General features: G+C 41.4%; 1 protein-coding gene across 1 annotated transcript in view; it reads right to left on the bottom strand.

Moving 5' to 3' along the window:
* Nucleotides 1-18,043, bottom strand: part of PRKCQ (protein kinase C theta) — a 66,958-nt gene that overhangs the window by 37,214 nt on the left and 11,701 nt on the right. The window contains exons 2-7 of the mRNA XM_069978856.1: nucleotides 12,181-12,309; nucleotides 7,741-7,940; nucleotides 4,616-4,676; nucleotides 2,788-2,950; nucleotides 768-799; nucleotides 589-674 (exon numbers count right to left, since the gene is read on the bottom strand). Coding sequence (XP_069834957.1) covers nucleotides 589-674; nucleotides 768-799; nucleotides 2,788-2,950; nucleotides 4,616-4,676; nucleotides 7,741-7,940; nucleotides 12,181-12,301 — 663 coding nt within the window. The 5' untranslated portion in view covers nucleotides 12,302-12,309. The remainder of the gene's footprint in view (nucleotides 1-588; nucleotides 675-767; nucleotides 800-2,787; nucleotides 2,951-4,615; nucleotides 4,677-7,740; nucleotides 7,941-12,180; nucleotides 12,310-18,043) is intronic.

Here is an 18,043-nt window from a genome sequence, read left to right as displayed (position 1 = left end):
GTGTTTTTTTTTTAAATTTTATTTCACCACGCATATAATTTTTTTCTGGTTTTGCAGCATATTTTATGCAAAAATTCAGCTTGTCATTGCAAAGTACAATTAGTGACGCAAAAAATAAGTGCTCAAGTGGGTCTGTAGGTGTAAAAATGCAACTGCTATGGCCTTATATACACAAGGAGGAAAAAACGAAAACGCAAAAACGAAAATTAGCCCGGTCCTTAAGGGGTTAATTGTTAGTCTTCAGGAGGGGGATGATTAAACATGTATTTTACCTAACTAGAATACCCCTTTAACAAAGAGCTAGGCCATACAGCTGATCTGAGTCCCAGAATTGGTTGTCCACACTTTGATACTGGACTGCAAGAAACTGTGCAGGATTCCTTTCTTCAGAGAACTGCATTGCAAATAAGCAATGAAGTTTAAATATGTCTCAAGGTCATGGAAAGGGCATGAACAGGAAACAGGCACCATAACGGAGGAACCATTTTGATCTTTTTAAGTCCTTGACTTCTATTTATGTCTTATAATACTACTATGCATGCATTGTTTGATTAGAGAAATATGTTACAGTTTATTAGATATACATACCACTGTTTCTTTGCTGTTGACGGCTGATCCTGTGCACTTTGCAATGACTTTGTCAATACATTTCTTGTGAATAGCTGCATTGCACTCTAAATATTGTAAAACACCGAAAAAATAAATAGATATTGTAGACCTCTGTTTACTTTTTATCAGGTGAATCAAGTTAAAATTTAAATACCTACCCCTGCATTGGTATCCTTGCTTGTTTAGGCCCCTAAACAAATATTGAGAAGAAATATTCAATTGATTTTAAAAGTTCAAAAGGTTTAATAGAATGCAGCGAGTGGTATAGAAATTCAAGTAGTTGCAGTAAATCTTTCCAGCTGAACTTCGGCTGGGTTCACACTATGTATATTTGAGGCTGTATTTGTGAGGCTGTATAGCAACCAAAACCAGGAGTGGATTGAAAACACAGAAAGGCTATGTTCACATAATGTTGTAATTGAGTGGATGGCCGTCATTTAATGGCAAATTTTTGCTGTTATTTTAAAACAACGGCTGTTATATTGAAATAATGGCAGTTATTTACCGTTATATGACGGCCATCCACTCAATTTCAACATTGTGTGAACAGAGCCTTTCTGTGTTTTCAATCCACTCCTGGTTTTGGTTGCTATGAGGACCTGACATGAGGACCAAATACTGCCTGAAGTATACAGTGTGTGAACCCAGCATTAACATGTATCACCTATCTTGATGATCTTACCAGTGGAATGGGGGTTAGTGTAATATACAGTAATAGTGCATAATGCACAATACATATCACAACCTAATAAAGTTAGGTGTGGATTCAAGAATATATATATATATATATATATATATATATATATATATATATATATAAAACACAACAATCACTGAACTCAGGGAGAACAGTGAAAAATTCCAATGGAGTACTCATTCAAGAGTCTCCACTGATTGTCCCATACAAAATTTGAATATGCAAAAAAGGGGTCCGTGGAGCCTCAGTTACGAGTCTCAAAACACGGGAATAGCCAGATATCCCTCTCTCCAGAGAAGGAAGCCCATTGCCAAGGGGTGCCTCCTAGTGGGGAGAGCACCAAACCACCCGGATACGTAGTCCCTCAGGTCCTCACTCTGTTACGAGCTTTGGGACCTAAATAGGGAAACACCAGGGTGGCCCCTGTAAGTCAAAGTCTAACTCTGTGGCGAGTATAACGACATAAGACAAGGGTTACCAAGGCTAGGCATCCATCCACAGACTGCAGTTTCGGGGTATTTGCCCCTCGTCAGTGTGGAGCAGGATTCTGGCTACTGGGGCAATGATAAATTGACCAACAAAACACAACAATCACTGAACTCAGGGAGAACAGTGAAAAATTCCAATGGAGTACTCATTCAAGAGTCTCCACTGATTGTCCCATACAAAATTTGAATATGCAAAAAAGGGGTCCGTGGAGCCTCAGTTACGAGTCTCAAAACACGGGAATAGCCAGATATCCCTCTCTCCAGAGAAGGAAGCCCATTGCCAAGGGGTGCCTCCTAGTGGGGAGAGCACCAAACCACCCGGATACGTAGTCCCTCAGGTCCTCACTCTGTTACGAGCTTTGGGACCTAAAAATTTAGGTCCCAAAGCTGGGGCTTACATCAGGGGACAGGACAGTGGGGGTAATCTCTTCATAGCTGTAACCCCTCTCTCCCCGGACAGAGAGTGCTGCTATGCTGAGCCCACTTATACCCTGTTTATTCCTTCATGCTCCCTGTAGTCTCTGTCCGCCCTGTGTTTCCCATCCTCTCCACTATATATATATATATATATATATATATATATATATATATATATATATGTATATAACTTGAGTATGTGTTAGGGTATATGAAAAAAACAAGGGGGAGAGTAGAATTGTCTTAGTTGCCCCTAGCAACCAGATTTCATCTTTCATTTTTCAAAGAAACTGTGAATGAAAAGGGGAGTCTGATTGGTTGATAGGGGCAACTGAGACAATTTATACAGTTTGATAAATCTCCCACTAAATGTTGTTAAGACAAAAAGCTAACAATTTTATTATCTTGTGCTGGTGAGACTTTCCCTAATAAATACAGGAAAAACTATTTAGGACTACAAAAATGCTTCAATACTTCAATATGAGCCATTTGTCTAAAAAAATATAATACATTTAGAATTTTGTTACAAACACACACACACACATTCAGGCTGAAAAGTTTAAACTTTAAAATTACCATACAAATTCATGACAAACGGAGCAGAACGTTGGCTGTGGGAAGAAAGTAGCTATAAACTCATGACACTTCACATTATGAACTTTGGCCTGTTTAATGGCTCCACGACGCTGATGTAAAGCAAATTGGCTTTCTGATTCTGAATCATAATGGCCTTTGGGATCTATGGAGAAAAGTCAAAGTAAAGTAAAATAAAAACTAAAGAAGTAAAAGAATCACTTTATTTTTACACGATTTGTTGACTATTGGAATATGATATATTTTAGTCACATGTTTGTGCTTTTATTCTCCCCCCAAAATTTTACCTTCTAGTATGCTTGCATGCTATCCCCCCTCCCCCTATTTATAGGAGGTGGCCATGTTTTTCTAAGCTTGGGTAACCCCCTTTTACCCTTAGAGGACCCGGCCAATTTCAAGTTTTGCGGTTTCATTTTTCCCTCCTTGTGCTTAAAAGGCCATAGCACTTGAATTTTTTCACCTAGAAACCCACATGAGTCCTTATTTTTTGCGACACTAATTGTTCTTTGCAATGACAGGCTGATTTTTTTTCATAAAGTACACTGCGAAAACAGAAAAAAATTCAAAGTGTGGTGAAATTGAAAAAAAACCCACGCATTTCTTTTCTTTTATTTTTTTTCCGTTTTTACGCCATTCGCCCTGGGGTAAAACTGACTTGTTATTTATGTTTCTTAAGTCGTTATGATTACAACGATATGTAACATGTATAACTTTCATTGTATCTGATGGCCTGTAAAAAATTCAAACCATTGTTAACAAATATATGTTCCTAAAAATCGCTCCATTCCCAGGCTTATAACGCTTTTATCCTTTGGTCTATGGGGCTGTGTCAGGTGTCATTTTTTGTGCCGTAATGTGTTATTTCTATTGGTACCTTGATTGCGCATATGCGACTTTTTGATCACTTTTTATTACAATTTTTCTGGACTTGATGCAACCAAAAATGCACAATTTTGCACTTTGGGATTTTTTTGCGCTTACGCCATTTACCGTGCGAGATCAGGAATGTGATTAATTAATAGTTTGGGCGATTACGCACGCAGCGATAGCAAACATGTTTATTTATTTATTTGTTTTTATTTATAACATGGGAAAAGGGGGTGATTCAAACTTTTATTAGGGGAGGGGGCTTTTTATTGATAATAACACTTTTATTTGTACTTTTACACTTATACTAGAAGCCCCCCTGGAGACTACTAGTATAAGTGCACTGATCTCTCATACAGATCTATGCTGCATAGATAAGCAGCATAGATCGATGAGATAGGCACATCGATTGATTCCGGCTGCTGCAGCCGGAAGCAATCGAGTGCTGACCCCGGACGGGATAAGATGTGTGGAACAGGCTGCATTAAGTAATCGGATGCAGCTGTCAACTTTGACAGCTGCATCCGAATACTGTATTAAGGGGCACGGGGGTCAGACTGTGCCCGCTAAAAGCCGTGGTCCCGGGCTACGAGAGGCACCCGGGACCGCGGTGGTTCAGAGCGCGGCCGCCGTGCGGCCCTGCTCTGAACACATGGAGGTGCCCTGGACGTACGGGTACGTCCAGGGTCACTTAGGGGTTAGGTATTAAAAATTGTACAAATCTAGTTTAGTAGCACTGTTAGAATATTATTAAATCATTATTTCTTTTACTTGAGTTATTGGAACAACAGAGGTTTGCTCCATCCAAATAAGTAGACAAATTTGTAGACAATAAATTCTAAAATTCTTAATACATGTTTTAAATCACATGCTGTTGGCACAATGGTAGGTTTGGGAAGAGGCCTGGTTATAAATCAATGTGTTTAAAAAGAAATATACTCGCCTGATTGCTCCAGGTAATATTTTGCATTCATTATCATTCTACCTTGTGGCTTAAGTTCTATCTGCATAAAAAACAAAAATGTTAATTTTTTCTATTATTCCTCAATTAACGTTTTTGTAAAATAAATTGTTAAAGGGATATTTCCATTTCAACTAACATAGTTAACTTGTAGGGAACGTCAAGCTAAATATTTTCACAAATACACTTTAGAAAAAAAACATATTGCTTTAATAACGTTATATTACTATGTATTATGAATTTATAAAAAAAGGTATTGCCAGCCAGAAGACTGCCAGACAAAATTGCTATGTCCAGCAGAGGGAGCGATGATTGCTATTACCATTCACTGTGCTAGAAATTAGAAGCAGAGTGATAGCAATTACAGAGGCTGCCGGACACAGCAAGCATGTTGGGTAGCCTCCCTTTGGGTTCTCTTTATAGGAATATACAGTACTCAGGAACAGCATACTAGATCGGAGCAAGGGATTGAGAAGCTCTGCAGTTCCTGACATAAATGTGTGGGGAAGGCCCGTATTCCCCCTTACTACCAGTCAATTAAAGTGAAAATCTGAATAAAAAATTTTCCTTTTTTCAAAATAAAGTTATATTACCGAGTAAAGCTATGTGCACACTACGTGAAAGACCGGCCATTCCGTGACCAGTCCGCGTCACGGAACGGCCGGTCTCTGCAAACATCATTCCAGATGATCTTTCTGGCCGCAATGTTCTGATGCCGGCGCATCAGCGCGCGCCCGCATAACAACTTCACACAGCACACAATGAAGTATGTGACAGGTCTTTCTGTGGCCGCAATTCACTGAATTGCGGCCGCAGAAAACTGACATGTCAGTTCTTTGCGGCGCCGTATGGGATCGGGCCCATAGCATATCTGATGTGTATACGCTCTGGCTGGGATCCCATAGCAGTAAAGGCAGTGTGCCGATAACAACAACGACCATACTTTTACGTAGTGGGAACATAGCCTAATTAATGCTAATAAACTAATGTAGCATGGAGGCGGAGCCTACCGGGTCAGCCGAGGAAGCAGGAGCAGGTAACCCCCAGCCCCTATCATCACCCCCCCATTGGAGAGCGGACTGCATCAGCCCCAGGAAGGAAGGGGGCACTTAACCCTCTTCCTTGCTGGTGAAGGTGCAGTGCCAGAACAGTCTTATGCCCAGGGGGTTAAGTCCCCGGGGGCCAGACTGTAACTCCCATGGCCATGCTGAAGGTCACCCAGCTTTCCCAGGATCCTGTAAGGGTTAACCTTACAGGATGCTGGTAAAAGCTGGGTTACAGTCTGGCTCCCAGGGGGTTAACCGCTTACTTGCTGTTTTTTTTCCTGTGTTTTTTCTTTTTTCCAGATACCGGCATGCAGAGGATTACCGCGGATTCGTTTGGACTACGTCGATGACCGGCGGAGTTTAATGTTCAATAAAATGGTCAACGAGGGGTGTGGGGGTGTTTTTATTTGAATAAAAAAATTTTTTCTAGGTGTGTTGTATTTTCTTTCATTACTATATATACTTAGTAGTGGAAGCTGTCTGATAGACGGAATCCACTACTAAGTCGGGGCCTAGTATTAGCCGGTATAAAATGGCTAACACTAACCCCCCCATTATTACCCCAGTACCCAATGCCACCAGGGGTACTGGGAAGAGCCGGGTGCCAGTGGTCCCGGAGCGTTAAATATGGCGCTCCTGGACTGGGCAGCAGCAGGCTGGTAATATTTAAGCTGGGGAGGGCCTAAACCAATGGCTCTTCCCATCCTGGTGTTACCAGGCTGCTATTGCTTGGTTTTTGACCCGGCTGGTTATGAAAATAGGGGGAACCCTATGCATTTTTTATTTATTTATTTATTTAAAGAAAAAAAAAAAATGCATAGGATCCTCCCCCCCTTTTCCATAACCTGCCGGGTTAAAAAAAAAGCAACAGCAGCCTGGTAACACCAGGGTGGGAAGCGCTATTAGTGTAGGCCCTCCCCAGCCTAAATATTACCAGCCTGCTGCTGCCCAGTCCAGGAGCGCCAATTTTGACGCTCCAGGACCACTGGCACCCGGCTCTTCCCAGTACCCCTGGTGGCATTGAGTACTTGGGTAATAATATGGGGGTTAGTGTTAGCCATTTTATACTGGCTAACACTAAGCCCTGACTTAGTAATGGATTCCGTTTATCAGGCAGCTTCCACTACTACGTCTGTAAAGTAATGAAAGAAAACACAACACACCTAGACAATATTTTTTATTCAAATAAAAACACCCCCACACCCCTCATTGACCATTTTATTGAACAGTAAAGTCCGCTGGTCATTGACGTAGTCCAAACGAATCCGACGTAATCCTCTGCATGTATCGGAAAAAGAAAGGGAGAAGAAAATGCTCATTATCTAGGAGGCAAACCAGGGCCAATGAGACTATTTAGAGACAATTCTAAGACAATTCTGAGTCAAACAAATCAGCACCACAGAAAATAGACCAGGCTTATCCCTGATAGTAAATTGCACTTTAAATAGACCAGTCTATTCTTGCCAAAGCAGAAATAGACCACATGTAGAAAAATCCCCTGTTGATAAATCTCCCCCTATATCTTTATTCATCTACACTACATCTATATAGGAAAAGGCATCTCTAATTACATTGGAGGCCATGTTCACATGGCGTAGGAAACCGGCCGTTCCGTAACCCAGCCGGGTCACAAAGCGGCCGGTCTCTGAAAAGATCATCCCGGCCGGGATTGCAGTACTGGCCAGATGATCTTTTGGCCCGCAAAGTTTGGATCCATGTGCGCCCACATCAGAACTCCCCACTGCACACTATGAAGCTTGCGGCCGCAGCTGCTCGCTCCATAGTGTGCACTGACATGGTTTTCTATGGCCGCTATTCACTAAAAAGCGACCGCAGAAAACTGACATGTCAGTTGTTTGCGGCGCCGCAAAGGATCCCGGCCGGAGCGCATACTATGTGTATACGCTTTGGCCGGTATCAAATAGACACCTGGCCAACGTATTTTCTCGTATTAACTACGGTTGTTGTTGCAATCGGCAACAACGGCCGTAGAAATACGAAAAAATATGTTGTGTGAACATAGCCTAATAATGTAATATTAAAAAAGGAAATACATTTTACCCATATCTCCATCTTGCCATTGTTTTTTTTACATCGTTCGGCCAGAGCAAATAGTTCAATTGTGGTCTCTGATACCACCCCTGCAGTCCTTCCTTCCACAATAATATGCATAACTCTCCCTTTGAGGATGTGAGCATCAAATGTGCTTTCCCATGGCGGGTACATAGTTGGCTTGTTCTGTACATAAATCTTCCCATTTTCTGTAATGAAAATAAATATTAATGTAGTGGTATGGGCAATTACATGGAAGATATAATACTGAAAGAACTAAAGAACTAAAAAATAAGAAATCACTTATGCAATAATTTGGACATATAATGCTAACTCACCATAGTTTGCCCTTGAGTAGTAGTATACGGCTGCTGTATTATAATGTGTGAACATAACCTTAAAGTGACACTGTCACCTCCTTTTTGCATTCTGACATCTCTACACAGGTGTAAAGGGTAAATTTTGCGGTTTTCATACCTTATTTTATATCATACGTCATGGTGCTTGTTCAAGTAAAAAGTCATCTTTTATTAACTGCAGATTGTGTTAAGTGGGCGGGGCCTCGCGACATTAGCGCCACTTAGCCCCGCCCACAACACCACAGTTGGCGCGCCTTCTCGCCAACTATTGGAACAGGCTGGCCGAAAGGTCTAGACCCCACCCCCTTTTCAACGGCCAACCAATGTGCGTCAAGGAGCCAACAGTGCGGGGCTAAGTGGCGCTGATACTGTGAGACCACGCCCACTTAATACAATCTGCAGTTGATAAAAGGACACTTTTTACTTGAACAAACACCAAGATGTATGATATGAAAAACGCTAAATTTACCCTTTACACCTGTGTAGAGATGTCAGAATGCACAAAGGGGGTGACAGTGTCACTTTAAGCTGCAGAGATTGGCATCAGTCTTAACTCCTCAGTTGCAGTGAAAGTGCAGCTGTGTATGACCACCAGCTCCTCGTGGGCTCTGCTTCTGAGCCCACCCAATCATCACAACATACATAATAGAGCATGAACTGCATCACTGCCAGTATGTACATGTAGCAGGAAGGGTTAAATTCATACATGTTATGGCTGACCCCACCAACTTTAAAGGGAACCAATCAGCTGCATCCTACAGATCTAGGATGCAGCTCTCATGGCATATGAGTAGTGTCTGCTGGGGTATCCTTATAACGTGGAAAAAAGTTTTTACTGTGGGGTGCGAGGGGGATGGGTGGCAACTAGTCATCTAGGCAGAGAGACTCCCATGACTAGTCATGGCTCTCTGCAGGGATGATTGACAGGCAGAGAGACCTGTTAGTGGCCTTTTTCCCCCACTATATAAAGATACCCTGGCAGATGCTGCTTATAGCCTAGGGGAGCTGCATCCTAGATTTGTAGGATGCAGCCGGGAGCCATATCAGCACAATCATGCTAATTGGTTCCTTTTAATAACATTGTTTATTTGTCTATTTCATTTACCACTGTACTTTATTATCCATGCCCAAGCCCCCCCCCCTCCCAATGGTGCTAGCTATGTAGTTACCTATAGACAGATATTAAACAGCAGATGTTAGTGGTGGCAATAAAATCATTGTGTATAAGTACCTGTTTATTTATAGGCAGTAACGTTTATTGCCTATAAATCAAAAATTTACATGTACTGCCAAATTCTGTGCTACCATGTCCCTTGTTGCTGAACATTTGACATTAGATGCCAAGGGTTTCTACGTTATTAGTTATTTGGTTACAATTTTTATTATAGTGCCAAAAGGCATGTCCACCTGCCCACCCAATCTTTTTATTGTCATAATAATATATTGTCAAATAAATAAAAAAGCAAAAACTTTAGAAAAAAGTATTAACACTTTTCTATTTGTGTTTTACAACCCAAATACATAGGGGGAAATTTATCAAAGGGTGTAAAATTTAGACTGGTGCAAACTGCCCACAGCAACCAATCACAGCTCAGCTTTTCTTTCACCAGAGCTGGAAGCTGTGCTGTGATTGGTTGCTGTGGGCAGTTTGCACCAGTCTAAATTTTACACCCTTTGATAAATCTCCCCCATAGTGTCCTTTCAGTTTATTCCATATGCTAATTAGGCGCTTTAGTGCACTGGGGAGGCCCACCCATTCCGAGAAATATTTATTTGGCACTCTGCAGTGAAGAGCACCGGAGTGCCGCCACTTCAGAGTACTGCCCCGGTATTCATTTAAATGGGTGGTGTGGCAGCAAAGAATTGGTGCACTTAGGGTGGTAGTCCAACCCACACAGCACCAAACTGCCAAATTAGCATTTGGATTAAACTACATAGTACACAAAAATGGCTCAGAAGATGAAGGTAAAGTTCTTCTTTTAGTTTCTTTTTAACTGTGCCAGATTTATCACTGTGTTTGATAAATCTGTTGCACTTAAAAACTTTGTACTTGTAGTTTACATTACCTACCACTTTGTTTTAATTGCGGAAATTTTTTTTGTCAGATTCAGGTGCATTTTTTGGTGCAGCTGCATAAGCCACACCCCTTTTTTTGTACCCAGCTATTTACCACTTACTTTTTACCACCCTACACAGTCCGTGAAAGACCTAAGGACCACAGGTCCTAAAGACTCTTCCCCATTGCAACATCTGCACTTCCTCTGGGCTGTCACATGTACATTGATCATACAGACAAGAAAAGACAAGTAATGGTTTATGTATAAGTAAGACTGTAATTGGCAGCTACTTTCTTTTAGGAGGCTGCACACTCAAGGGAGCACAGATTTGAAAAGGCTCTCAGAATGAGCAAAGTCCAGATGTCAATGTACTTTGAAGATGGAACTTACCTTATAATTAGTCTATATACTACACTATTCTTAGAATACTAAAAAGCAGATGCATTAATTCTTAAGTGAATCTATGCAGCTCATTTTCTGCCATTTGGAAGTAGATATTGGTAGATATTGGTCAATAAGAATTCGATAAGAAGAATTGATGCTTTCTATAAATACAGGCTGAAGAATATTCTTTTATATCACACAGATGTGAATTAACCACATATCCCAACTATAATAGTTTAACCTTTTTGTTGCCAGGGTTTTTTTTTCAACAGTTTGTACCCCTGGACAATTTTCATTCATTTTACAAATAAAACCTAAATTATAATATATGAAAACCATACTAACCACCATAACCATATAACTTCTAAAAGTAAACACCTGGATTATTATAGCATAGTCACATGTTTCATGCCTCCAACAAAATTAAAGATTAACATGTGAACAGTTCATATGTATCACTTTTGTATGTCTAGACGTATGTGCAATCATAAAAAAACACAAATTTGCTTTTAAGCTTGAAATTTTATGGTAGCTTCACATATAACGGATCCGCAGTGGATTTCAGGCTGTCAGTTTGCAGCGAAATGCGCTGCGGATCCTGTACTGTGAAGCTAAATGGTTCCCATACACACAGTGGATCTGCTACGTGTATGGAACCCCGGCCACCCGCCCGTCCGCAGCCCGCATCCCCGGCCCCAAGCATACATTACCTGCTTGGCGACACGGCTGTGTGTGATGCTCCCACCTCCCCTCGTTCTCCATCAGCCAATTAGTGCTGCCCGATTGGCTGATGGGGAACATGATGGAAACAATAAACAAAATCATCTCTGTGATCTCTGTCCTTGGCACAATGGAGCCAATGAGGTAACGTTGCTATAGATATCTCTTGATGCTATAAAAGCAACAGGAAATAAATAATGCATAAAGTGCTTTTATTATATATGCTCTCAAGGAGATGAAGAGCATGACACATGAAAATGTTTCCATAGGAGGGTAAGTGCACACTGAGTAATTCTGACGGAAACTCCATCGCTGAATCCTCAGCTCGTGCCCGCCGCAGTCCGCATCTCCGCCCGTGTCATAGACTCCATTCTATGCACGAGCAGATTCTTTGATCCGTCCATCCAAAGAATGATCACGTTCATTCTTTGGATGAAGGGCAGAATCCGCCTGTGCATGGAATGGAGTCTATGACACAAGCGGAGACGCGGGCGCCTGCCCGCCCGCCGCAGTCCGCGAGCTGAGAATTCTGGGATGGAGTTTCCGTCACAATTACTCAGTGTGCAAATACCCTTACTGCATAAGACCCAGCAGTTGCCGTCTGTAAAACTACTCTATGATTAAATCATCTGTGTTGAAATGCAAAGGATGGCAATGTTAGAACATTCATATACTACAGGTATTTGGTAGACAAGATGAAGACAATCAATGGCAAATTACAAATGGCCAAACAGGATCTACCAATCTTTATGTGAAAGAAAAATATCTGAAGGTGATGGCTCCCTGTGTATTTAACTACAATGGGAGATCTTGTTGCTTTTTATAAAGGCTATTTAAGAAATATGGTCACCTTATCCCTTTCTTTTGCACAGGTGGATATTTCTAAACTTTAAAAGTTTAGGCACAGGCACATATAGGAAGACACATACCTGTCTCAACAGCTTCTTTTACTATAACAGCACAGTAGGGTCTCTGCATGACGTCCCCATTAGGTGGTAGGCATGGCCCAACTTCAAAATTAGAAAGACTTATCCGTAGAAATGGAGACATAGCTTTTCCTGTATGAGAGTGAGACAAGAAAGTTGTTTCTTTATAAATGGCAAGTTCCTTTCCTTCAGCTGGTTATCTATCAGGAAGAGCCTGAAATAAGCAGTCGGAGTAAATGCAGCTATACTATGTGAGTAGCAGGAAGCACTACACTGGTCTGTGTGTTGGCGTCTCATCTGTACTAGCTTCAGCTCCGTCTCTCCTGATTTAACTGGCTACTTACAAATGTCAGCGGCACCTGTTGTTATCAGTTTCCAACATTACAAGACACTAATGTAACTATAGTCAGAGGAAGGCATCAGTTGTGAAAACAAGCCAAGTACTAGCAGTGAAGTCATAGCTTCTGTCTATATTAAATGTGTCAATACCAATTTTCTCTACTTGCAGTAGTTATTCTGGGAACAGCATCTATGCATCCATGTTACTGATTAAAAATAAAAATCTGCATTTCCTTAGTAAAAATACTACTTAAATGTATGCTGGAATACTTGTTATTTAAAATACCCTAATGGTTACTCCCAGATATAGCATTCTAGACCACCAGTGATATTGGATATTACCAGCTATACCACTCTAGACCACCAGTGATATTAGATATTACCAGTTATCACACTCTAGACCACCAGGAATCATGTGTATTACCAGCTACAGGACTCTACAATATGACTGAATAGAACCAATCAAATAGGCCTGAGGCAGACAGGGATAGTGAAGCTTTTAGAAGGTAACAGATTATGTGGCTTTCATCTATAGCTGGTGCTATATCTAACGCTAATGTTATTGCATTGTTATGTAGTTTGCTATCCCTATAATATAGGCATGATCCCCTGAAGATTTCCGGATTTGATTACCAGAAAGAAACACGGTGGAAATGTTTTTATCAGTTTTTTTGCACACTTTTAGTGTTACCCTGTTTTGTTGGTGTATTTTTATGGGCCTTGGGTTGCAGGAAAGGGACCTATAGGGACAGTAAAGCATAGATTTGCCTTTTTGTTTTTGTTTTATACCTACTACATGTAAAACCTGTCATATGACATACAGAGTATAAAGCATTTTCCAAAAAATAGGAAGGATAAGCAGAGATTATCATCAATTTTAGGTATATACAGTCATATCGTTGTTCTCAAGCTTAATCTGTTCTGGAAGGCTGTTTAAGAACTGAGCAGAGTTTTTCCATAGGAAATCAATTTATTTGGTTTTTACACTCCATGGGTCAGGTGCACAAAGCCTGGCCCATGGAGAGTAAAGAGTGAACTAGTGATGCAATAGCATCACTACTTACCTCCTCTGTGCATACAGTAAGAAGCAGTACATTGCACAGTGCTCCTTACTGCAGGAGTGAGGATTCCTAGCTACAAACAGGGTTTCCCAATCTAGAGCAGAAAACTTTTGCTAAGGAGGGAGCCCTGTCTGTAGTTCTTCTGAGCTGGCTCAGTTTGCCAACCAGGCAGGGGTTAAGTTGTGATCCTGGGTCCAGTCTATATATTCAGGAGAACAGCAGCCTCTAGCGACAATCATGTAACCATCACTAGAGGCTGCTGTGCACATGAATACACAAACAGGACCCAGGAAGACTAATGGTGTGTTTACACAGAGAGATTTATCTGACAGATTTTTGAAGCCAAAGCTAGGGATAGATTACGAGAATGAGAAATGTCAGTCTTTTCTCTTCTCTGTTTATAGTCTGTTCCTGGCTTTGGCTTCAAAAATCTGTCAGATAAATCTCTAAACATACCATAAGTCAATCCTTGGCACCAACATTTGGTGTTCTATTCCTGCGAGGCACTTAAGAGGTGATTCAGGGCACAGCATCCCAACTTAACCTCTGCCTAGCTGGCAAACTTTTAGCGGGCTCAGCAACAGCAGTACAGACAGGGCCCCCTCCAGAGCAAAGGTTTTCTGCTTCTGGCCAAAAAACCCTGTTTAGAGGCGTGGGAATGCTTTAAACAGTGGTACCGAATACCTCTCATAGCTGTCGGCTGAACAATAATTCAGCCACTGTTATCTCCCCCAGTTTTGTCCGGATACTGAGCAAAGTTCAAGTACCAAACAATACTTTGGGGGAAATTGTGGTTTGAGAACCAAATTGTTAGAACACCAAGAACAGTGTTTGAGAACTGAGGTACCAATGTACTTCCTATTCTTTACCTGCTAAAAGCATTGCTCTTCATGTATGTGTATTCATCCAGTCTGCCTCAGGTCTATTTAATTGGTTTTGCAGACTATTCACTTGAATTTAATGCATATCTCTTAAAAGGTTTTTCTTATTGAAAATTGCTGTGATATTATTTAATTTAGCTTGTGAATATGTGTCTTGGATTTTAACAGTGAAACTTTAAATGTATGCTGGCTATACTACTGAAATAAAATAGCTGCTGCAGTGACCCCATTAAAGGAAATGTAATGATAACGGTCACTCACTGCAAGCAATCCAATATTGTACACTATTATGCTGAGTTTACACGGAACGATTATCATTCGAATTTGCGCGATAATGACCGAATTCAAACGATAACCGTACATGTAAACGGAGCGAACAATCAAACGACGAACGAGAAATCGTTCATTTTGATCTTACAACGTGTTCTTAAATCGTTGCTCGTCATTCGCAAATAAATTCGCAGATTGTTCAGTGTAAACAGTCGTTCACCAATTTAACCTATGTGCGAGATAGGCTTAAGCGATCGCAAAAGGATTTTTCCGAACGATATATCGTTCAGTCTAAACGCTGATCATTTAAAAAAAAAAATTGTCATTTAGAAATCATTAATCGTACGATCGGGCGAATTATCGCTCCGTGTAAACGCAGCATTAGGCCATCATCACATGGCATAAGAGACCAGCCGTTCTGTGAACCGATCTCTGAAAAGATCATCCTGGACGGTACTGCAGTACCGGCCGGATGATCATTCGGCACGCAGAGTTGCACAGGTGTCTTAACGATCTAGCCCATGTGCCAGGCTGACAGGAGACAATCTGTGTTACCGATGTTCTTGCAGCCCTAGCTTCACTAGTATACATTACCTATGCATGGTGCAGGGCTCCTCTTCTCCTGCTTCTCCAGGCCGCCCTGACGTTGAAGGAGCGCGCGGGACCCGGGAGAAGCAAAAGAAGAGGAGCTCTGCACCCTGCATAGGTAATGTATATCTTCAGTTGCCGGCCGCGCACCGCTATTCCACGTAGTGGTGCGCAGTCGGTGCCAGACAAATATAGGTCCTAACCTATATCAACGATCAGCCGATGACAACGATCATTGGCTGATCGTTGTCTCTATTCCACAGAGCGATAATCGTCCGAATTGGGGCGATTCAGCCGATTATCGCTGTGTGGAATAGGGCCCTAGCACACTGTCTTTATAAAACCATGCCCTCCCTTATACACATTAACCTGTGAAGTTTTGTCCCGGGATGCAGCACATCAGATAATACCTAGACTTGCCCAAATAGTTGTTCAGCTAGGCTCTATGCAAAAGGAGAACTGGGCCTTTAGGTGCCACAAAGAGGTATGATTCTAATGAGTAGTCCTTGGTCATTTCAAATTTGGCCCTAACTTTATCACATGGATAGAGTTGCTATTCCATAACCCTACAACTGCAATCCCCATCAATGAACTTATATCCTCCTCATTTGTCCTGAAAAGGGGTGCAGCCTCTCACCGTTCCTTCTCATACTGGTGATGGAGCTGTTAGCCGTTCTCCTAAGTGCTGAGAGTGTATACACAGGAATTTTGTTCAGTAACGAAGAGGAAAGAGTTGTTCTGTATGCCATTGACCTTCTACTCTTCATTTCCAACATTGATTTGTCCCTCCCCTGGGCCATCCAGTTCATTGACAGAACATACACTGGCTTAAGTATGAATTGGACTAAGCGTTTTCTTGTATTTATAAGCCCGGCTAGATCGCACCTACTGGCCACATCCATAAAAAGCCTAACAGTGGTTGACAAATTCAAATATGTTGGCATACAATTATTTATGTTAAGCCATCATTTGCGCTAACCCTCAATGTTAACCCATGGGTTGGCCACTTCAAGTTATGGCATTTATTACCCTTATCAGCAGCTGCCCGCATCAATTTAGAAAAATGGTGGTACGATCCAAGTGTTTATATGTGTTACAACACATTTTTGTGCCTATATCTAAAGTCTTCTAACTAAACTAAAGGCCCTATTCGACCAGATGATTATCGTTTGCATAAACGTTAATGATTAACGATCTCAAACGACTGCTATTGCGAAAGACCTGAAAACGTTCACTCATTTCCATGGAACGATAATCGTTACTTATGATCGTAATTGCGATCGTTTTTTCTTCGCTATTTATTCGCTATTGCGTTTGTATCTATTGCAAACAACCGAACAATGTCTTATTCAATGCGAACGATTTGCGAACGAGCAAAGATAAAAATAGGTCCAGGTCTTATAAAGCGATCAACGATTTCTCGTTCGGTCGTTAATCGTTATCTGCATTTCAACCGAACAATTATCGCTTAGATTCGAACGATTTAACCATAATCTGAACGATAATCGTGGAATAGGGCCCTAATTTACTGGTATGCCTGAGGGAACCCCACTGTGGCACGCTGTTAGGTGTACACATCTATTTTGCCTTCCTGATGCCCTGTACTAGAAGGTCACAGTGAATTATTTAACTGACCTTTATAAATATAATACTCTGGTCACCTTTGTAACATTGAAAGCTAATGATGACATCCCTAATGTACACTTCTACAAATACTTACAGCTAAGACATGTGCTCCAGACACAGCTTAGACTAAATGAACTTCCTTTTACCCTCTAATTGGTATAATATGATCCCAGCCAGCTGGGCTGCTACAGAATGACCAGTAAGGGTCTGGGGAGGACACGGACAATGAGTCTTGGACTTGTCCCACCCAGCTGTCCCTACCTACTTGCGTTGAGACAGCCCTAGTCGGCTGCAGACAATTGATTGATGATCCTATACCTGAGTATGAGGTGTAAAACACAAGACAGACAGAACACCAAGGGATGGTCGTACCGGCTGGGGTCAACTCAATGGGCAATGCGGTACAGAATCAGAATCCAAAAGAGTAGTCAGAGGTGCAAAAACCGAGATCAGAATAACCAGGTAAAGAGATACAGATATATAGATATAGGGTATGTTTACCTTGCTCAGTGAGACTAAACAGCTAGCAAAGACTGCTGGACAACCAAACACTTTATAGGAGGCCACGGACCTGGTCCAGCACCTGTTTGGACCAGGCACCCAGAAAACAGACTGACAAAGCAAGGGATGAGTGGAAAGGCAGGATGTCAATTACAAGAACAAAGGTTAACAGTTTAAAAAACAGAGGGAATAAGCAGGGAAGATATGATGGGTGTGGTGGAGAATCAATTACCGAAACAGAAGGAATTGCGCCATGTTCAGATAGTGTTCAGACAGGTGTAAATGAAACATAGAATTCAAATACAAAAAGAGTGCAGTCTCAACCATATACCACAGGCTGAAGTAAGCACTGATGTCCTAACAGGCACGGACATAACACCTGGTGGATTTATCTCTTCTCTGTACTTATACCTCATGTGTATTAAGGCAGCAGGATACTCCAATCCCTGGAGTTCAGAAGTGGAAATTTCTTAACCCAGCCATGTCATCGGAAACATATAAGGATGCACTGGAGTCACACTGGAGATGTTTCATTTGCCAATTAAAAAACAAAGTTACCCAACTCTATATAGTATTTTAGTGTTACCTCTTCCCTCTAAG

This window comes from Dendropsophus ebraccatus, chromosome 1 (genome assembly GCF_027789765.1).
Source record: "Dendropsophus ebraccatus isolate aDenEbr1 chromosome 1, aDenEbr1.pat, whole genome shotgun sequence".
Taxonomy (NCBI): domain Eukaryota; kingdom Metazoa; phylum Chordata; class Amphibia; order Anura; family Hylidae; genus Dendropsophus; species Dendropsophus ebraccatus.
The sequence above is the reverse complement of the archived record's forward strand: the minus strand, read 5'-3'. Positions and strand labels throughout refer to the sequence as shown.